Source organism: Saccostrea echinata, unplaced genomic scaffold (assembly GCF_033153115.1).
Source record: "Saccostrea echinata isolate AGI-Se365-2 ecotype Australia unplaced genomic scaffold, CSIRO_AGI_Sech_v1 ptg000030l, whole genome shotgun sequence".
NCBI classification, from domain to species: Eukaryota; Metazoa; Mollusca; class Bivalvia; order Ostreida; family Ostreidae; genus Saccostrea; species Saccostrea echinata.
The window spans coordinates 6,381,841-6,403,063 of record NW_026889779.1 but is presented as its reverse complement, the minus strand read 5'-3'; the positions used below and the strand labels follow the sequence as shown (position 1 = coordinate 6,403,063).

Here is a 21,223-nt window from a genome sequence, read left to right as displayed (position 1 = left end):
CAACAATCAATGAATCAATCATTTTTTTCTGTCTGACATCTAAGGGTACATCATTCTAACTGAATAAAACCAGGCCTGTAGAACTAGGGTTTCTGAGTATAGTATTTTGCTATAGTAAATTTTCAACTAGATGCCCCCCCCCCCCCTTACACACACGTTTTGTTGCTGTAAGGTTGAGCACTGGCAAATACCATGATTTGCCTGGGAAGTTAAGGACTTTTTTCTTTTCATTATTTTGGGAAGCTACCCCTACACTTTTTGGACTTTTTTTTCTTTTTGCTTGTCAGATTTTTTTAAGGACCCTCCCCCCCCCCCCACTTTTGAAACCGTTGCTACGGACCTGAAAACTACAACAGAATCAAAACTCGTGAGTACTATGATAGTGTTTACAATTCTTATTTTTAAAAATTTGAAAGCAAGCTTTCATGACCAGGATTGTTGAGGGAATGAAAATCTCGGAACAGATTGAGCAGTGATTCCTTAAGAAATAGGAACCAACACCAAAAATAATCAGTCGCAAGTTCTGAATAATATACAAATATATCACAGATATTCTTGGAAAAGTTTACTAGATATTTATATAGAATAAGTGGACCGTAAAATTATATAATGATTCATAGAAAATAAAATGTATCTAGGGCGAGGTTATGTTACTGCAGACTAGATTACCTGCAATAAACCATTTTCGTACACAGTTCAGAACTAGTCTCTAAGAACATCAATCAAAACGCATAACTTAATCGTAACATTGTCAACGGTATAACCAACACACATACTAGTGTTGATGACAAAATACCAAGAAAGTATTTTAAACTATCTTGTGGTTTACTGCAGATTACTTTTTTTTATGCTGGAGACCATGATTAATTAGTCTTGCAGACACCATTAACTGAAATTGCAGTTTCCCCGAATTGTGCCAAAGGTAAGTTAAATACGTAGTAAAGTTTTGTTTGCCCATGTAATGTTTGCATGCTCTGGACAGAAAACAAGTTTCCGGATTATAATGCACATTACATTTATAATATATATTCAAAATCTAAAATGTAAAAGATCAAATTCCAAAACTGCATATTTTTATTTGCACATGATGCGTTTTCTGTCATGATAACAGCTAGGAGAGTTGGACGATAGAGTGAAGATAATGGCAATATAGCCGAAGTTTCTTCAAAAAGAGTAAGCATCTATCCTTTGTTTCTTTGTGTCTTACTCACGGCTCAGATATTGATACATGTACATGTATATATTAATTTGTCTTATCATATGTTAGTAATGTTAATCACATAATCTCTAAATATTAATTTGTACATTATTTTCTTTTCTTTAAAAAAATATAGGGCAGACTTCTACTATCAAAAAATAACATTTAATGTATCTACTTTCATGAAACTCAATGATTATTTGCAACTTTGTTGTTCTTTATAGTGTGAAAAAAATAATACAGTGTATTGATCTAGTTTCTAAAAGACTTTAAAACACTTTCAGAACGTAGAAGGATAATTCAAAAACAAACAAAAATAACGAGTTAAAAAAAATTTAAAAAACAAAACAAAACCCTCATTACAGTTGGCGGATCCAGGATTCTTGAAAGAAGGGGGATGGTGATCAGCGTTCTGGGGTGGGAGGGCCCTGGAAGCTCTCAAGTTTTAGGAGTTTTATGGAAACGTTTTTCGACTTATTTTAGCCATACTTTATGCATAATTAATATCGCAAAATTAAAAAAAAATGATTTATTAATCTTATATATTTTTTTTTATCACAAAGGGGTGTGGGGTTGGGTGAACCCCCTTCTAAATCCGCCAGTGCAATAGTCAAATTCCCAACAGAGACATAAAAATATTTATATCTTCCCGATTATAAGTTCCCGATAAGTCATACGGATTCTCCAATTCTTAGAGCTCTATATAAAATTATATAATGCGCTATCGAGTGTACTTCACTTTCAAGAGTGCCAAAATGAGTGATATTGAATGCAAACATGAAAAATAATGGAAAACAAAACTAACAGACAGAACAGCCTGACAGACAGACAAAGAAAAAGGTTAATAATATCTATATATACATATTTCCTCTTCATTCCAAATAATTTTTTTTAAAGATATTAATTCGGAATTATGCAGCTTGCATGTTCTTGGTTTGTTACTTATGTAGCGAAAAGTACTTCCTTGTAAACAAAGATAGATTGTTTTTTCTTTCAGGAATATTCCTCGCTAGTAGGAGTAAAGATATGGTTGATATACTTTGATCAGGTAACATAGTAGGATTTAATTCGTATAAAATAAGGCATATTTGAACGTTCTTACATTAGCTTTAAATGTTAGCATCGTTATTAGTACAATTTTCTTTGATACTAATTTTGGATAATACATTATTCCTTCAAAGATTAAAACAGGACCCCTGGTGTTGTGAGGATGGGATTTTATATCCTAAATGGGATATAAATTTACATTGAAAAGAAAGATGGAAAAATTATATTTGATATTTTTTTTTAGGAAATCTGCATATATATACATTCACCTTGATTGAAAGCAATAACTTTTGGCAAGGAAATTTTTCTATTAGATTGTGTGATTGAGCCTCAATAGGAATGAAAAGATGCACCATTTTTACGATACAATATGTATCATATAATTTTGTCTCGGTACGGATATTTATGATACAATACATTTCGATAGAAGAAAACAAATTCAATGTTACGTTGTTTTATGTTTTGTTTCACTAAGTCCACAGTCATTTAATCTACATGCAAATTGACTTGGAGAAATTGATTAGAATGAATTGACTGTTAGAGAGTATTTTACAAACTACCAATCCTTAAAAACTTTTTGAAATTTAATTATGCTGAGTAGCATATTATTTAACCTATGCCAAACCTGTCTGAATAACGATCCCAACCAAAAAGTAAACCAATCTGAAAATGGAGATTTTGCACTGTATATCAAATCGAGAAAAAATACCGCAGTTGGCTCCCTTAAAATGTTGATTCTGGCAGGTTTATTCACCATGGCTTGATAACTTAGTTGGTACATGTAGAACATCTGTTTGGCTTTCAGTTGGCATGGGTTTGAACTTTGAAGCCTAATCTTGTCTATTACAAGTCTTCCATGTAGCACTTAATGCCATATCTCTTCCCCTAACCATAACCTCCTGAATTAAAGGAGACAAATCCTGATAAGGGGGAGCTTGGGTTTAAGTCTTTATATGGATCAAAAACTCTACATGTGAAGGGGGGTAGAATATGTTAGGCAGGCACATTTTTGTTGTGGACAGATAGCTAAAGTGCTGTATCTTCTATATATAATCTGGAACACAAGAGAAGGAAGGGGTTCAAATCCTGGTCTGATCTGTTGCATTTTATCTCTTTCTAAGCAATAATATACATGTCCTTATACTAACTAGTAGTTAACCAGTCTTTCACTTGCATATGAAGGATCTTAATGGAATGGCAGAACCAGATGTCACACAAATAGGCCTGGACATTTTCAGTGAGTTTCTAGAAGTAGCCATCCATAGCATTCTGTATGACAGGGAGCTCTACCCTGCAGGTGTGTTTGAGAGGAGAAAGAAGTACAATGTCCCTGTACAAATATGTGTTCATCCAGAAGTCAATCGCTACATTACTCAGGTATTATAGGATTTTTTTTTATTTTGTATTTTTTAATTTAAAAAAAATTATTCTGTGTGCTCTTCTGTTCTTATCCAAAAAAAAAAACAAAAAACTCTAGTCCTCTGAAATTCCACTTATAGAATAATGAATGCACATTTTAAAATATAAAGTATGACTCTAAAAAATATTGTTTTAAATGACATTTTAAACAACTGTCCCATAAAATACATTATGAAATATTTCCTTAGTTTTGTTTTATTTATCAAAATTACACAGAATTTGTAAACTGATTTATTATATTTTTTGTTTAGGTAGTTAATGGTATATCAGAATTCAATACCAAAGGTCAATTAGAAAAAGTTGCAATAGTGATTTGTAATAGTGATTCACAGCCAGTAGAAAAGTTCATCCTTGAGATCAATAAACCTTCAATTCCTCAACAACAGGTAAACCAAACACAAGAACTATAACTGAATATAAATATCATTACATAACATCAACAACTGAAGAATTAAGATGAATCATTTTAGAAGTGAAAAGAAAAACATAAAAATATACTGACACTCCTTGCTAATTAACATACAGCATTAACTCATACAGCAAACACCCATTATTGAGAATTATTTCTCAGAAGAGACCAATACATTATACAAATTGTCAAATTTCTATGAACTTTTACCCATCTTTGTTTTAAGCAGACAGACAGATATCTGTATCAGCTGGAGCAATCCTTGAGGTCATTTTTGTTGAAGATAAACATGGCAGACTCTCTATTGAAACCCCTTCCTCCTGACTGCACATGGACAGTCCATGCCACCACGCGTGAGTCTGCCGCAGCCAGAATGTTTGATAAAAATGTGGAAGAAGATTTCCCTTGGTTAGAAGCCTCTGAACAGGAGACAATGATGGAAAATTCTTCTATTCTACCCCTTAAATCAACCACGTCCCCATACCTAAACATGCAGATGTATGTAGAGGAGACAAAAGACATCAAAGGCAGCTGATGTTCATTATATAACATTTAAAAAACAGTGCTCAGATATCAGTTTTGTGTTCAGTTAAGAGACATGTTTGAAGTGCCTCACTTGTTCTATATTTTGCTGTACTAGAATAATTCTTTGTATGAAAATATAATGGTCATCATAAAGGTTGAAGATTGAAGGTTTGCCTTTACATTGGACTTAGGACAAGATATCATTTTTTTATAGCAATATGACCATCAGACACAGTACATTTTCTTATCATCTCTTGTATAAGTTTCATTCATGTTGTATCTTAATTTATTTTAGGAAAAAAACAATGATTTTAGATAATAAAACAATTGATAAAATGATCTTTTTTCTTTTAAAAAAAATCCCATTAGTCTAACTCTTTCTCTTTTGAACATCTTTTTCTTGATGTTTTCTTTTTAAATCAGTCAACAGGGTTATTTCTCATAATTGATTGAAAGTTTAAGTCATTTCGGACTTTTTAAATGGTTCACAGATTTCCAGATTCTCTGTTTCATCATTTGCTTTAATTACATGTCCGTCGGAGTGCACTTGATGGGGTATGACATCCCATTGGCGGATATGAATAAGTGATCGGGAATTCCCTGCAGAGTCTTCTTGCTCGGACTTTTTTCCAATTCTAATCTTTAGATGACTGTGACTGTGTATGGCATGTGAAATAGCATCACTAAAGATATCAGTTCCATAACTGCAGTGACAACAATAGAATTCGTATTTATCACTTCGCCTACAAAAGGAAAAAAAAGACATGTTAAAAATTTATTTTTTTTAAATTGAGAGATTGACTTGATGAAGAAATTGGGTCTTATGAAATCGAATGGGTAGAATCCTCTTTTGTAACTCTCAAAACTATGGTGTTCCGTTGGGACCAGTCGCACCCTGGCACTCTCGCCTTTAGGGCAGAGATGTGAGAGTGCAAAGTTGCGAAGGAGCAAAAGATGCGACTGTGAAGCATGAAGTTGCGAAGGAGCGATACTTAATGTCAAACTTTCGCCTTTGCAACTTCGCACTTTCGCCTTCACATTTTACTTTTGTGGACCTCTTTATTGTTATGAGTTTATTTTAGTGGGATAAATTCAGTGAATTGTTAGAGTAATTGTGTGTAGGTTCATTAATTTACCGCACTATGCCTTCGCATCTTCTCAATTTTGCCTTCGCCTTTATGCGCCAGAATTTTTTTTCTCTTGGATGTTATTGGTACGCATTCGCTGTAGACGCCATTTTTTGAAATAAAATTATCTTCAAATGATATAAAGCTCCACCAAAAAAGGAAGGCGAGAATGCGAAGGCGAAGGAGCGATACTTTGTTGAAAGCAAGGACTTTTGTAAAGTATTTATTTATTTATTCGTTTGTTTGTTTGTTTTGAGCGGGTTTTTTTTATTTGTTTGTATTTGTTTTAATTTTTTTGTGTGTGATTATTTGTTTTGTTTGTTTGTTAATTTGTTTGATTTGGGCAGCAGAATAAGAGCTTTTATTTATACACGAATGATTCATTTTCATGAAAGAGAAATAGAGTCAGGTGAGAGTGGTAAAGGTAGGCCTCTAATTCGTCAAGTATGAAAACTGGTCATTATCATTCTTGTAACACTTTAAGGAGTCTGTACTTGTTAAAACCCTTTCCATGAAATCTGCTGTTCATGGTAAGTTTATAGTAGCATGCAAAAGTAAAGATAACTCCTTCAATTTATGAAACATTTGTTACTGAGAAGTTAATTACAGTGGATTTTTAAAAATTCAGTGATTCTGTTATTCTTTCATCAATCAGTTAACATCAAAATTATTGTCGAATTCTTCAAACACATAAACAAAAAAATCTGCATATAAAAGTATGATTTAAACAAAATAGTATTTATTGGTACTCTAAGCTCAACTTGTCACTCTTCTATATTCTTTTCAAATAACATGTAGTGATAAGTTTCAATTTGTCTTACTAATAATTGATTTTCTTTTTGATGGATGACTAGTCTAAAATTTCTTTTCCAGAGTCGAGCATCCTTGAATTAGAAAAAATCATTTTTGTTTGCATAATTCGGCTTCCAAAGGTGTAATAATATTAAGATAACGTTTTTAGCTCTACTGGTCAGAGACCAGGAGAGCTTATGCGATAGTAAAATGTCCGTCTGTCTAGCTGTCTGTAAACAATTTTTCAAAACGCTACTCCTCCTACAATTTTAGTCAGATTTCAATATAACTTGGTACACAAGCAGACTAATTCTGTTTATCGGTTTTTGATTTCAATGAACGGTGTTGCCATGGGTTCTAAAAATAGAATTTTCTGTGAAATTCTTTTAAAACGCTACTCATCCTACAGTTTTAATCCGATTTCAATATTGGTACAAAAGTAAACTACACTAAGATGAATAATTCTATATATCGGTTTATTGCTGTTGTCATAGTATCAAGTCCAAGAGCTACTTTTTCTACGAAGGTTAAGGAGATTGGATCCTGCTTTCAAAAGTCTTCAGATTTTTTTTGTCAAGTATATTTTTAGTATATAAACACAAAGCTTAATTAAAAATCAAAACAAAAATGGGGGTCAATACCCTTCTTTTGATGCTAGGGTACATTTAATCTGACCTTTTTGAACTGAAATTGTAAAAAAAAAAAAACAGTCACATTTTTTTTTCTTTTTCAGAGCCACTACGCCAGTTTCAACCAAACTTTGCATTAAGTATCCTTCGATGAAGGGAATTCAACTTTAGACTATGCCCCCATTCCAACGGGAAATAAGCAACAAGAGGCAAAAATAGGACGAGAGTCATCTGAATATCAAGAACCACTGGACCTAAAAGATCAAACGTGTGAGCTTCCAGGTATATTATGGATTCTTTGCTCAAATTGTGTAGGATTGGGCCATAGTAGGGGATTAGATGTCCAAATCATAGCCCGTGGGGTAGAGTTGGGTCACAATACGGGATCAAAGTTTTACATTGGATATGATAGCATAGATTTTACTTTTAATCTAAATATTTACCTTTCACCGGTCCCAAACAGCCCTATTTTGGCCATGGAGTGCCAGTTTCGAAACATTTGCATTCCGGCATCCCTGTTTGGATCACGCTGTTTGGGTCCGTTGAAAGGTAAATAAAGTATCTACCGGTAGATTAGGAGTAACATCTATGGGTAATTCATGGATACCATGCTTCCAGCGAGGGAACCCATGTATTACAAGAAATAGTACTTGCAACAAAAAGCGGTGCCGTAAATTGAAATGGTTTTTTTTTTCAATGCTTGGATCTGTAGTTTTTGTTTGTCTGTCCAAAATTTCTGAACTAGAGAGCCACAGTTCTGTAGCTACCTTTAGTAGAGCACTTTTAAGTTTTATAAATCGTGGAGGTGGGGTGGAGCCACAAAATGGAGAAATTTTCATCAGAATAAAAAGGGGAAAAGAAATTCTGTCTAAAATCTGATGAAAAAAATCAGCCGAGGGAATATTGGCCCACCAGAGAATTGTTGTGGTCCATGTTTTCTTGATTTCTTTTTTTTTGGGGGGGGGGGGGGGGGTGAGGGGGGTTGTTTGCTGTTTTCTGGAAGTGAGTAGTAATTGTATTGCTAACAAATTATTGGTTAGTTATTTGCTTTATTCCTTCGAGATTTTTCACTCATGTTTGGATGCTATGAGTTTACGGTGGGAGGCTGCAAATGTAGAAATGTACTCGACTGTTATAGCCATTGAGAAATGAGTGATTTTTCGTCCCAGCATCTTGTGCGATACGTGACCTCGGTTTATTCGGACATATTTGGTCTCCACGACCTGCAGTAGGATTCAAACCCGCGACGTAAGGATCAACTCTCTAGGCTAAGTACTTGTACGAAACGCTGTGCCAACAAGGTGTCAGACGCCGTGAAGTAGATTTTATTTTCGTTTCTAATCACTTACCTTTTGATGACTCGTTGCCGTGGCTTTAATTGATGAATATCCTTGCCTGATTTACATGAAGTACAGGATGCCAGTGAATCAAAAACAGATTCATGAAACAGTGGTCGAAATGCAGGCATACTATTCCTGTATACCTGAGTTCTATTGTGAACTTGGTATTGCTTCATAAAAACAAAGAATGAGAAAAGAGCCCCAGCTTCATCACATATTTAAAGCCTTTATCCGATTGGAACCCAAATCAATTTAAGTACCAGTATTACATGCATTTATGGTGATTCGTGACAGTAGTGCATTAAAACAAAAAGAGTATGAAGGTGATTACTTCACGATATCGTGCAACATGACAGAATCATAGGGAAAAATCAAAATTTCTGTCTGAAATATCTTACGCATGATGCAAGGATAATTATTTTGAATTAGAAATTACGATTGGGACGTTTTCATTACTTGCTTGACGTCTGACATCGCAGAAACAAGACGTATATACACCACTACGCTCATCTGTGTAACATTTCTCCATCAGACATTAATTTATACACAGAAACCATAGCTAAAACAAAATCGAATCTAGCTAAACATGAACGCTAACATTTAATAAAAAATGAACTGATCTTTTTGTTCTTTAATTTTTTTCTGATTTTTTTTTCTTTTGAAATGTTGCTTTTACACTATAAAAGTTTCTCGTTTTTCAAAACGTTCACACTCATATTCGCAGAGAAAGATCTTAGATGGTCAAAAAATTATTATTACTATATGTAGGTGATCGAGGAATATTACATATACTAAATAAGGAAAGTTGACGATGGAAAAGTCACTTCGTTTGCCATACAATTTACTTGTTATAGTTGGCCCTAATCGTCTATAGTCAGTAAAACATCCAAATAAAAAAAACAGATTTGACAGACTTTTATTTCAAGTTCAATGGGATATATGTATAGAGTCGACATACAATGTATGAATGAAAGTAACTATTATTTGATATATCTAAATGTCGAGTTGAAGGCCACAACAACCAGTGTAGAAGTTTTATGAATAAATGAATAAATTTCGCTTCAATGAAATATAAAACAGGTCGGGTGATATAGTGCTCACCGGAATTTCAAATAAGTGAGGTAAAGATGGCTAGATTATGAAATTTTTATCCAGTTAACGGGCTCATGTGTTTTACCTCAAAACTTTAAAAGCTTAAAATGGTCATGTGATCTTTAAGAGCTTCATGTAAGCAAAGAAATAGCGTCCAGGTGAAAAGGAAGTATTCATCATTTGGACATGTGGTAAACAGTCCTAGGCAGTAATATCAATGGGTAAAAATATGCTGAACACTTGCGGACCATCCAGCTTTAAATAAAATAAATGTAGTCCTTTTGTTATTCAAAAGAATATTTAAAAATCTGTTGTCCTTTGCAAGGACACCCCGTTGGCCAAAGGGGGAAGAAAAACCTAATGTTTTCCTTCTTTACACATTTGTAACCCGTTATAACAAAAGCGTATTGCTTATAAAATTGATTTCATGTGATTCTTGAGAACTTTTTTTTATTTTTTCTCATATAAAATTTGTATTCATATGAAGCAGAATTTTTCAGAATCTTATACGTGAAAAGAAGAATACACTTGCTGTGGCCTTCAACTCGACATTTAGATATATCGACGACGTATTGTCAATTAACAATGGTTATTTCCATTCTTATGTCGACACGATATATCCAGGTGAGCTTGAAATAAAAGATACCACAGGGTCTGACACATCTGTTTCATATTTGGATATTTTACTAGAAAAAGACGTTAATGGTAATCTAACAAGAAAGCTTTATGATAAACATGATGACTTTAACTTTTCAATCGTCAACTTCCCTTACTTATGCAGCAATATACCTTTATCACCTGCATACGGGGTTTATATCTCTCAGTTGATTCGATACGCAAGAGCATGCTCTACGTATGGCCAATTTCTAAAACAAGGTAGGTTATTGACAAACAACTTGATGAACAAGAGTATCAGCAGTCTCGTTTAAAGTCATCATTTCTTAAGTTCTATGTTCGATACAATGACCTTGTCAGCCAATACAATCTATCATAAGTCAAATGCTGACTGACTTTTTTCATACTAACTGTTAGGCCATTATTTACACACTGAATTGTCGACGGATTTTTCCGTTATTTCCCGATCATGACAAGGAGCATACGGCGGGTGTGACCGGTCGGCAGAGGATGCTCACTCCACCTGATCCCACCTGTTATGTTTTATAGGTTTGTGTTTGCTTTGCTCCTGATTTATATTGTTTAATGGACTTTTGAGCTTGAATACTGTTTGTTATTTCCATATATTTCATTTTAACCACCAAACATGTATTTCTGCTGGTGGACAGTCTGTCACCGAGGACACTTGTCGTTCGTTACCTATTCATTCATGAGTACACAGAATAACGAAATGATACTGGCATACGCGTCGCCTAGTATAAAAAGGCGTCACTATTTGAGTCTATAAGGGACAGAGACTCAAAGAGTTCATTCGGTGCCCCTCGGATAATCCTCAGGGATATTAAACATATGTCATCTGTGCAGTCTTCAGATTCAGGTTTTGGTGTAAAACCAATAGTTCATACATTAAATTGAAAGAATGTAAAGTTTCTATTAGAGATATATTTGAGGATTCTTTTTCTGATCCCATGTCTTCTATTTCAGAATGTTCTGCGAAAATCTGTAGAACCTGTGACATTTTAATAACTAACACTTCTTTTACTAGTAATCTTACTGGACAGAGCTTCTATACCAAAACTTGGGAAAATCTGTGGACCTTTTCACAAAATATCTTACGACTTAGACCAAAATTTTCCAATTTTCCAAAAAATATCTAAGCTATAGAAGATGAAAAAAAATCTTATTTTTCCTATTATACATGTATAAGAATGTTTTGTGAATAATCCTTAGAAAAAATCATATTCCACAAAGAAATTACGGAGTTATAAAATTTTGATCTTAGTCATAAGATTTTTTGTGAAAGGGGCTACAGAACTTCAAATCTTCTAATGTTGTCTACCTGTCCCTCAGATGGAATGACAACTCTTGAAATTAGTTTTTAACAATTTTGCTTCATACGTCTTGTATGATTTCTGATTTTTTTTTAGTCAAACCTATAAAGTGAATTGAGTAAAAAAACTAATATCAGTTTTTCCAAAACTGACAATGAAATTTCAGTAATCGGAATTACATAACATTTAAATGTATTGAGATGCAATACACTGCAAAGATCCTGTAAGCTTTTAAAACCACCTGATTTTGTTTGTTTGTTTTTTGTTTTGTTTTTTGTTTTCTGTTTTGTTTTGTTTTATTTTTGGAACGCAGTATGGAAAAACACAGACAGGTATTAAGCTTTTCAAATCAATGAATACCTCTACACTTTGTTTTGAAAGATCTACATTAAATAATTTTCAACAAGAAAGTACTAACATGTTGTTAATTTTGATTTACTGTGTGAAGGTAAATGCAAAATGACTTATGTAAATTTTCGTTTATTGTTTGTGACGTCATTGCTGATGAAGAGAACCCGAGGTGTGTACAATCTATTTCGGGAAAGCAAAGGTTAATGCCTCGTTTTCACAGCTGGACCCGCGAAGAAACGCAAGTATAATATTTTTATTTGTTCTTTGAGTATTGCATAAACGATAGTTCACATCTCAGTATTGACAATAAAAAGATGAATCAAAATTATATGCTTTGTTTTTCTTAGTATCTGAATGAATCGCTGTTATGAAAGTTGGAGAAGGTATAAAAATGGTTCTAGGTTCACTGGAGGTCTACAATTGATGTAGGGTAACATTGGCGGATCCAGAGGGGTTCCAGGAGTCGGGACTACCCTTTGTTTTTGTCAAGTGAAGACAGAGAGGGGGAATAAAACGTTTTCTGGAAGAGATAGTTCATTGTTTAGTACGTTTTGAATATAAACATACTTCAAAACTCCTCGATCGGTCGCAATCTCTGCTCATATTCCACTTGCTAGAGTCTCACATAATTCTTATCCGTCCGTTTACCTTCAGTATCCCTCCCTTTTAGTGTTTTATTTATGAGTGAATGGTATATCATTTAATTTATATAAAATAATTGATTCTGATTGGATAAAAAATTCTTTTGATAACTGCATCAATAGAATTTGGAGTTCGCTTGCACTTAGCAGCCGGAACTACTTTGGCTGTCTTCTCATGTATACATGTATTTCCCGCTTTCAGAAGTTCATGAAGGAACAATTAAATACTTTTTCTCTAATAGATATTTTCCTGAATTTCAACTTGTCCGTTACGTTCCTGACTTATTTTCTACTTTCGTTTCTTTTTGAATTATCCCCCTTTGCTAAACAAATCAGATCGTCTGCATGACAGCACAGTAATGGGAAAGAAGGAAAGATGTTAAATGTTTGACTTTGAGATAACTGGTATGAACAATAGAACTGTGAAGAAATGTTTTCATGCTACCAAATCGGGGAAATGCCGTTAATCTGTTAATTCTTAGGAATCGAATGATCGAGAAAAACGACACTGCATGAATGAGGACGGAATTCTTTCAATGTTAAGCAGTAGGCAACAGACTCTTTCAGATTTTACAGCATGGACAGGTTGTGATACATATTTATATGTTCGGTTTGAAATTCAGATGAAGAGATGCGCAAACGAAATCCAAAATTTCTGTGACCTATAGAAAGATTTGTTAAGATATCCGAGTAGCATCCCTTTAAATTTACGAACCTAGATAGGTTACCGGGGGAAATATACCCATTGGGATAGCATAAAAATGATAACACAACAGGTAAGTTTTTTTGTGTTAAAGAACTGTTAATCATTGTTAGAAAAGGTTAGTAGTGACACGACAATATTTGAGAACGTTTTTTTCTTCGTTAGGCCTAGATAGCCATTTTGAATTTCAGCAACACTGTTCTGATATATTCCTACGCACTGTTTTTGATGCGTAAATTTAATAGTAAACTGAAGGAAAGTTTCATTTTATTATTTTAAAATCATAATTAAATGATAAGAAATGAAAGTAATATTTTTTTCTTTGACCGACGTATCAAAGAAAAAATTTGGACAGAAAACGTTTTCATCAATGCGCTACGCGCATTGATGACGTTTTCCGTCCAAATTTTTTCTTTGATACGTCGGTCAAAGAAAAAAATATTACATTCATTTCTTAAAAGATATTCTTATTTCAATATATGATAGGTAACATGCGAGGTTCAGTATGATATCAGATTCGGCGATCTTTGACTATATACCATTTTCGCATTGATCATCTTTTGAAGGAACTAACTTAAATAAGTCATTAAAGGGAGTATATGCATAAGGCCGCAATAAAATAATTCCTTGTTTTACTCCCCCTGGTGAGTAGGTTTTCAGGAAAATAAAGGGTTTTTTTTTTTTTTTTCAAAAAACACGTTTGTTAAATTCTAAAAACTTTTCTCTGTATTTTTTTAATTATTGCAGATCCATTCAATTTTAAGGCTACGTTAGTTTTTGGAATTATTTTTCGGACTGGAGAGTATCTTTTCATACAATTAAGGGACGTGAAACAAAGATATTATTTACCACCGCCTAAGATATTTTCTCTCTCTCGTGTGTGTGAATCTATGCTTGAGTGTGTGTGTATGTGGTGGGTGGGGGCACAACTTTGGAACCCGCCTTTTCGAAAATTAATTGCTAGATCCCCCCCCCCCCCTGTAGGTAGGACATGGTAGGACATCATTTATATGAAATTCTTAGAAATATTAAAGCTACATTGCTTAGTATCTAAATTCATTGAAAAGAAACTTGATGATTGTGATTGATCCTTTATCAATTACCTGCTCATTGAATGACGAATTGGAACAAAACCATGCCTCTTGAAATTATATACCATTTCAAATTTTAAGTAATTAGGGACTGGTCAAAATTTATCGAAGCAAACTGGGACCGGCGGGAACAGGTGAATTCATTTAAAAAAAATCTTAAAATCTTAAGAGTTAAGACCCTATGGTATTGTGTTGGTCCCATGCTCTCTACCTTGCAAAAAAAAGTTAGTGTCTCGACTGTCTCCTGCTAGTTCCATCTCTAACATTTGGTATCAGCCTAAATTCAACAATAACGTTTTATGCATCCATTCATTCTGACAATTATAATTATCAAACTTTCTAGTCTAATACATGTCCAAATAGACATTAAAAATATCTGTAGTTATATGTATGAAATATATGGAGATAACGAACAGTATTCAAGCTCGAAAGTCCATTAAACATTACAAAATAGGTGCAGATCAAACACGGACCTCCAAAACATCAGAGGTGGGATCAGGTACCATGGAGGAGTGAGCATCCCCTGCTGACCGGTCACACCCGCCGTGTGCTCCTCGTTATGATCGGGAAATAACGGAAAAATCCGTCGACAATTCAGTGTGTAAATAATGGCCTAACAATTAGTATGAAAAACGTCAGTCAGCATTTGACTCAATGATAAATTGTATTTGCTGACAAGGTCATTGTATGGACCATAGAACTTAAGAAATGATGACTTTAAACGAGACTGCTTATATTCTTGTTTCATCAACTTGTTTGTCAATAATTTACCTCGTTTTAGAAATTATCCATACGTAGAACATGATCTTGCCAATGGAATCAACTGAGAACTATAAACCCCGTATGCAGGTGATAAAGGTATATTGCTGCATAAGTAAGGGAAGTTGACGATTGAAAAATTTAAGGTTATCACGTTTATCATAAAGCTTGGTTGTTAGATTACCATTAACGTCTTTTTCAAGTAAAATATCCAAATATGAAAAAGATGTGTCAGACTCTGTAGTATCTTTTATCGATCTCAAGCTCACCGGGATATATCGTATCGACATAAGAATGGAAATAAGCATTGTTAATTGACAATACATGTACGTCGTCGATATATCTAAATGTCGAGTTGAAGGCCACAGCAAGTGTTTTCTTCTATTATTAGTATTATAAGTATTATACAAAGATACATGTAAATACAATGTATGCAAGTGTGTATTATTTGTACCACATGCAGAGATGGTCCTATATTTATAACTTAAGTGAATCATGAAAGTATTCATGTTCTTTAAGTAGTACGTTGCATAGACATGGGACCAAGCATACATGTATAAACAAGAATAAATTGTCTCATAACTAGCTACATGTATCAAACAAGGACAATATTGTTCTTTCATATCCTTATTTTTTTTTATCAAATGATTGCAGTACATGTATACAGTCATCTGCAACAGAAGATATCAAAGATGGTTTTATATACTGATGTTATTTTGAGATAAATTGTGAATTTTTGTGTGTGTTTCTTCTGGATTTGTTGTAGTTTTTGATTTTTTTTTCTTTGATTCGGGTTTTTTTTTTTTTTTTTTTTTTTTTTTTTGTTCTCATTGAAAAAGTTGATGTCCCATGCTCATTAACTGAAAAAAGTGTCAGTCCCATTACTTACATTACTTAAAGAGATGAAAAAAGTCCTTGACCCCATCCATTTTCCAACGGTCCTTTCTCTTTAATTTTGACTGCTTCTTTACTGACAACCGAGGTTTATGGCTAATCTTTACTAATTACAAGTTCAAGGACCCGGTCTCGTGATCATGAAGCAGGTATAATTCACTCATCTATATGATATGTTGATCACCTGCGTATTGAAGCTTAATTTGCGGACAGCAGCAGTTTGATCATGCAATTTTGAATAGTATTTTTAATTTGGACTGTTCAAGCCCGAAGCAACGGTTTCAAAAGTGTGTGTGTGTGTGGGGGGGGGGGGGGGGGGGGGTGGCAACTTAACTTCCAAAAAAAACCTGACAAGCAAAAAAAAAAAAAAAAAGGAAAGAAAGAAAAAGAACAAAAAACTAATTTACTGTCCAATTCCTGGAATTTGCCAGTGCTTGACCTTACACCAACAAAAAGTTTGTGGAGGGGGGACCAGCATTTGAAGAAAATTTACTATACTCAGAAAAAAGGGGGGTGCATTCTACAGGCCTGCTGTTTGTCTTCTAAATTATGTCAAGACTGTCTTCTAAATTATTTTACAGATCAAAAATACAGATTTTGACTTTAACTTAAGGATGGATTCTTGTCAGCATTTTACGTCGTTAATGGGTCTCCATAAATTATGCAAGTCGTAAAATGCAAAATTCATATTTAATTGCACTGAAGGAAAAACTATTAATAAATTTATTAGTTTAAGTAATGTTGAATCTATTTCTATTTAAATAAGTAAATATTTCGTAAAATTTTCTTTGATTTGCGACAATGGCCATAAAATTCTCAGTTCGGTAGCGAATGTCAACATGTCCAGATCATTTCCCGTAGAAAACCCTGAGAGGGTCGTTTGTAAAATCTACAAACTGTGAACATTATCGAAGCATTGCAGAAACCCAGGGACAGTTATGACAATTTATAAATCATAGTTATTTATGCCCGGGGACATTCCGATCAGCCAAAGGAAAGTTTGAACTTGAAAGTCACAAACACTTGCGAGATTGCAGATCCACGTTGCCTCGTCTGATGTCATGTCATGTGCAGTGAGCATGTAAGTTAGTTATATATGTCTGAAGATTTTTATAATTTTAAAATTGAATAACATGCTGATTTTCATTGATTTATGGGAATTCTCACGGGAATTGTAGATCTGTTATCAATATATTTCGTCTGCATTCCCGCGACTTGTCAACATTTGAATAGGATATAATTATTATTTTCCTGTGTTCGTCAGTTTTATGAATAATAATTCACAAAAATAGCATTTTTGTATATGATTACAACAAATTTTATTTCTAACTAGCCTAATTTGTTTAAGACACAACAATCATCAAGTTATTAGAAAAGTAAGGTGTTCCGCTTGGGTACAAATCAAACTGAAAAAATAACTTGATATTGTATGTGGAAATATCAATAATATTGAAACATACGATTGTCTAATAAATTGAGCAAAATGAAACATAATTGTTCAAAAACTATTCATATTATTGTTTTTTTCCTTTTCTGTATTTTTAGGATAAAAAAAAATGTTTTTTTATTTATGTCTAATACACTATAGTATAAGATGTTATACATGTGGTAGAATCTATTAAAATATTTTCATTCATTTAAGTCAATAAATGAAATGCAGATGAGATTAGTTGTTTAATCTTATAATCAATTTCCATTAATTAAAAAAAAATAATCTAAAGGATGTTCATGTTGAATTCTTAGGAGAAAAACAACCCTGCTTTACCCTAGACTAGAAAAAAGATTGGAGGTCAGAATGCAGGATGATTGAGCAAGGGGTGTTGGCAGATGGACTATTGAGGTACATGTATAAGAAATATGGACACAACTTTATCTAACTATCATGTAATGCAGCATCTGTGGTGCTATGTAAAATATATTACTTTTTTTTAAATTGTAGGTCAACAAGGCCAAGAACCTAGGGATCAACATCTCCAACAACCTATCGTGGAACCACCATATCAATAGTGTTTGTAAGAAGGCCAACAGCACCACTGCCTTCTTATGGAGAAACCTCTCATCCTGTAAAAGCAACATCAAGGACGATGTTATAAGACCTTGGTCAGACTCCAGGTAGAATATGCATCCACCGTCTGGGACCCTCACACAAAGAAAAACATTGACAAATTAGAAGTAGTGCAAAGAAGGGCAGCTAGGTTCGTGACTAATAACTACACCACCACCAGTAGTGTCACAAGAATGATCGACAGGCTAGAATGGGAGAGTTTACACCAACGCAGAATCAAAGCAAAGGCTATAATGATGTACTGTGTTGTCCATTCCTTTATTGCCATAGACCTGCCTCCCCAATTCAGCCAAACAGGAGCAGCCACAAGAGGACACCAACACTGGTACAGGATCCCATTCTGCCGCACCAACATCTACAAGGAGTCATTCTTTCCTACTACCATCAGGATATAGAACCAGCTACCTGAAGACACCATCACGACCATGTCCCTGGATTCCTTTAAGACCAGGATCCAGGGATATAAAGCACCTTAAAGGAAGCAGGACATGTTTTTATCAGTTTTTAAATTGTAAAAAGATGCATGGACTCCCCCTCCCGCACACGTTTTTAATCAAAGTGAGAAAATGTCACAGCAGCAGCCCTTCACTCCAAAGAAAGAAGAAAAACAAAAAAACTTGCCAATGGACTTTTGCCAGGTGGACACATGTTCAGCAAGAAATTCTCACAACAAATGAATGATGGATGTCTGTGGAAAAGAGATTTTCTCAGAATATATCATGTCAGAAGCAGGAATAATATATTTATCTGATCAGAGAAAATGTTTTGTAGAAATATGGAAGTCAATGCATGCTATCAAAATCACTGCTGCTTGTTGCATGATTCCATTCTTGATTTTTTTCGCAAAGTTTCAGTCAAAAGTAGTTTTATTTATAATCATATAATGTTTAATTATTTGACCTCCCTTATTAGCTCACCTGAGCTGAAAGCTCAAGTGAGCTTTTCTGATCACATTTTGTCTGTAGTCCATCTGTCTGTCTGTCTGTCTAGCTTTCCGTCTGTCCGTCCGTCTGTAAACTTTTCACATTTTCACCTTCTTCTCCAGAACCACTGGGCCAATTTCAACCAAACTTGCCACAAAGCATCCTTGGGTAAAGGGGGTTCAAGTTTGTTCAAATGAAGGGCCACGCCCTCTTCCAAGGGGAGATAATTAAGAATTGGTGAAAATTTGGTGTCATCGTTTAAAAATCTTCTTCTCAAGAACCATTGAGCCAGAAAAGTTTATACTTATGTGAAACCTTCATTACATAGTGTAGATTCAAATTTGTTGAAATTGTGACCCCCGGGGCTGGGGTGGGGTCACAATGGGGGATCAAAGTTTTACATAGGAATATATAAGGAAAATCTTTAAAAATCTCCTTCTCAAGAACAACAAAGCCACAATTAGACATATTGATATGGAATCATGTTCAAGTAGTGTAGATTCAAATTTGTTCAAATCATGACCCCCAGGGGTAGGGTGGGGCTACAATGGGGGATCAAATTTTTACATAGGAATATATAGGAAAATTCTTTAAAAATCTTTTCAAGAACAACAAAGCCACAATTAGTCATATTGATATGGAATCATCCCTAAATATTGTAGATTCAAGCTTGTTCAAGGCATCCTCCAGTAGTAGGGTGGGGCCATAATGGGGGATCAAAGTTTTACAAAAGAACATATACAGGAAATATCTTTAAAAATCTTCTTCAATCTCAAGAACAACAAAGCCATGATCAGTCATATTGATATGGAAGCATCCTCAGGTAGTGTACATTCAAGTTTGTTCAAATCATGAACCCCCCCCCAGGGAAGGGTTTTAGACATATTTAAAATTCTGTTTTAAAGAACAGCAAAATCATGATTAGTTATGTTAAGATAGAAGCATCCTCAGAAGGTTTATATTCAATTTCATTCTAAACATGGCACCTTGGGGTATGGTATGCCTAGAACAGGCGATCAAAGCTTCATATATGAATATATAGGAGAAATATAGGAGAAGAAATCTGCTGATGAAGAACAGCAGGGCCATATTGACTCAGGTGAGCGTTGTGGCTTATGGGCCTCTTGTTTTAAAATGTATTGGAAGTTTGTGGAAAAAAATCCCAAGTACCTGGTACAGTGCATCCTTTGTAGAATGTGATTACTTTACAAAATCTTTGGTTCAAATTTGAAATCTTACTCCTATAGTGAATTTTTCAAGCATTATCTTTCATCAAAACAAGTTATTGACACTGATAAATAAATGTGTATTACAAATTCTCAAAAAGAAATTTCATCCTTGAATAAGTATTTTGCATCTAAATGTGAAATTAAGTTTTATAGCTACATGAATATCATTGTAACAAAGTTCAAAGGATGTGATGTCAAAGAGCATTTGATTGTCACTCATGATGGCTTTTTTGTTATCTTAAAACTCCAACAAAAATTATGCAATATATGATCACATTGAGGAGTTATATTTATTTGTGCTGATCAAACTATATACTTATACTCATAAATTATGTGTAGGTATTTATTGATTTCAAAACTTGTTCGACAAATGTGAAATATCCAATAATATAATACCAGGGATCTATATATGTAGATAACTACATATACATGTATTGGCATGTATTAGTCCCTCTGATTTTGAATTTTTTATATACTGTATTAAGTATTGAATGTCTAGATTCATATGACATGTTCACTGTACATGTATATTGATTTCATGTTTATCTCATAAATAATGTATTGAAATCTTTTCTACTCTATGAAAATTTTAAGTATGATTTTTCTCATAATTTTTTTGGAAGGTTTATTTATTATTCCTGTTATATTGAAGGTTAAGTTGCTTTGAATTTGTCCTGTGCATGTGAAGAATGTATGTGACAATTTTTTGTAATTGCCACCAGAAAGTTGATGTATTTTATAAAATTGTCACACATAACTTGTTCATCAGAATAAAATGACAGAGGAAATTCGAAATGAATATTTTAAATATCATTGGTGTAAAATACCATAAAAATGAAATGTATAGCTGGTAGAAATGAATGTATATATGTCAATATTACAACAAATTGCTATATTTTTGGGGATTAAAAATCTTACTTATAGATTTTAAAAACCCTCTGTAAATTGAAGATTTCTGGAAGTGTAGAGTTAATTCGGGCTAATTTTGTTCTATAATTTGCCTGATTACCATATCTTTTTTACCTTGTAAATTAATCTTGAAC

At 33.8% G+C, this 21,223-nt stretch overlaps 2 protein-coding genes across 4 annotated transcripts in view; one reads left to right on the top strand and one right to left on the bottom strand.

The window, feature by feature from the left end:
* Nucleotides 1-21,223, bottom strand: part of LOC133197177 (serum amyloid A protein-like) — a 270,340-nt gene that overhangs the window by 171,344 nt on the left and 77,773 nt on the right. The window lies entirely within an intron of this gene.
* Nucleotides 2,174-4,890, top strand: LOC133197166 (mitotic spindle assembly checkpoint protein MAD2B-like). 3 transcript variants are annotated; one of them, XM_061333049.1, is made up of 4 exons: nucleotides 2,174-2,246; nucleotides 3,428-3,622; nucleotides 3,916-4,050; nucleotides 4,300-4,888. In XM_061333049.1, exons 2-4 carry the CDS (start codon nucleotides 3,440-3,442, stop codon nucleotides 4,606-4,608), a joined length of 627 nt encoding a protein of 208 aa, XP_061189033.1. In that variant the 5' UTR covers nucleotides 2,174-2,246; nucleotides 3,428-3,439; the 3' UTR covers nucleotides 4,609-4,888. The 3 variants fall into 3 exon arrangements, with proteins under 3 accessions (XP_061189033.1, XP_061189034.1, XP_061189032.1); XM_061333050.1 differs by having other exon boundaries at nucleotides 4,303-4,887; XM_061333048.1 differs by lacking the exon at nucleotides 2,174-2,246 and having other exon boundaries at nucleotides 3,422-3,622; nucleotides 4,300-4,890.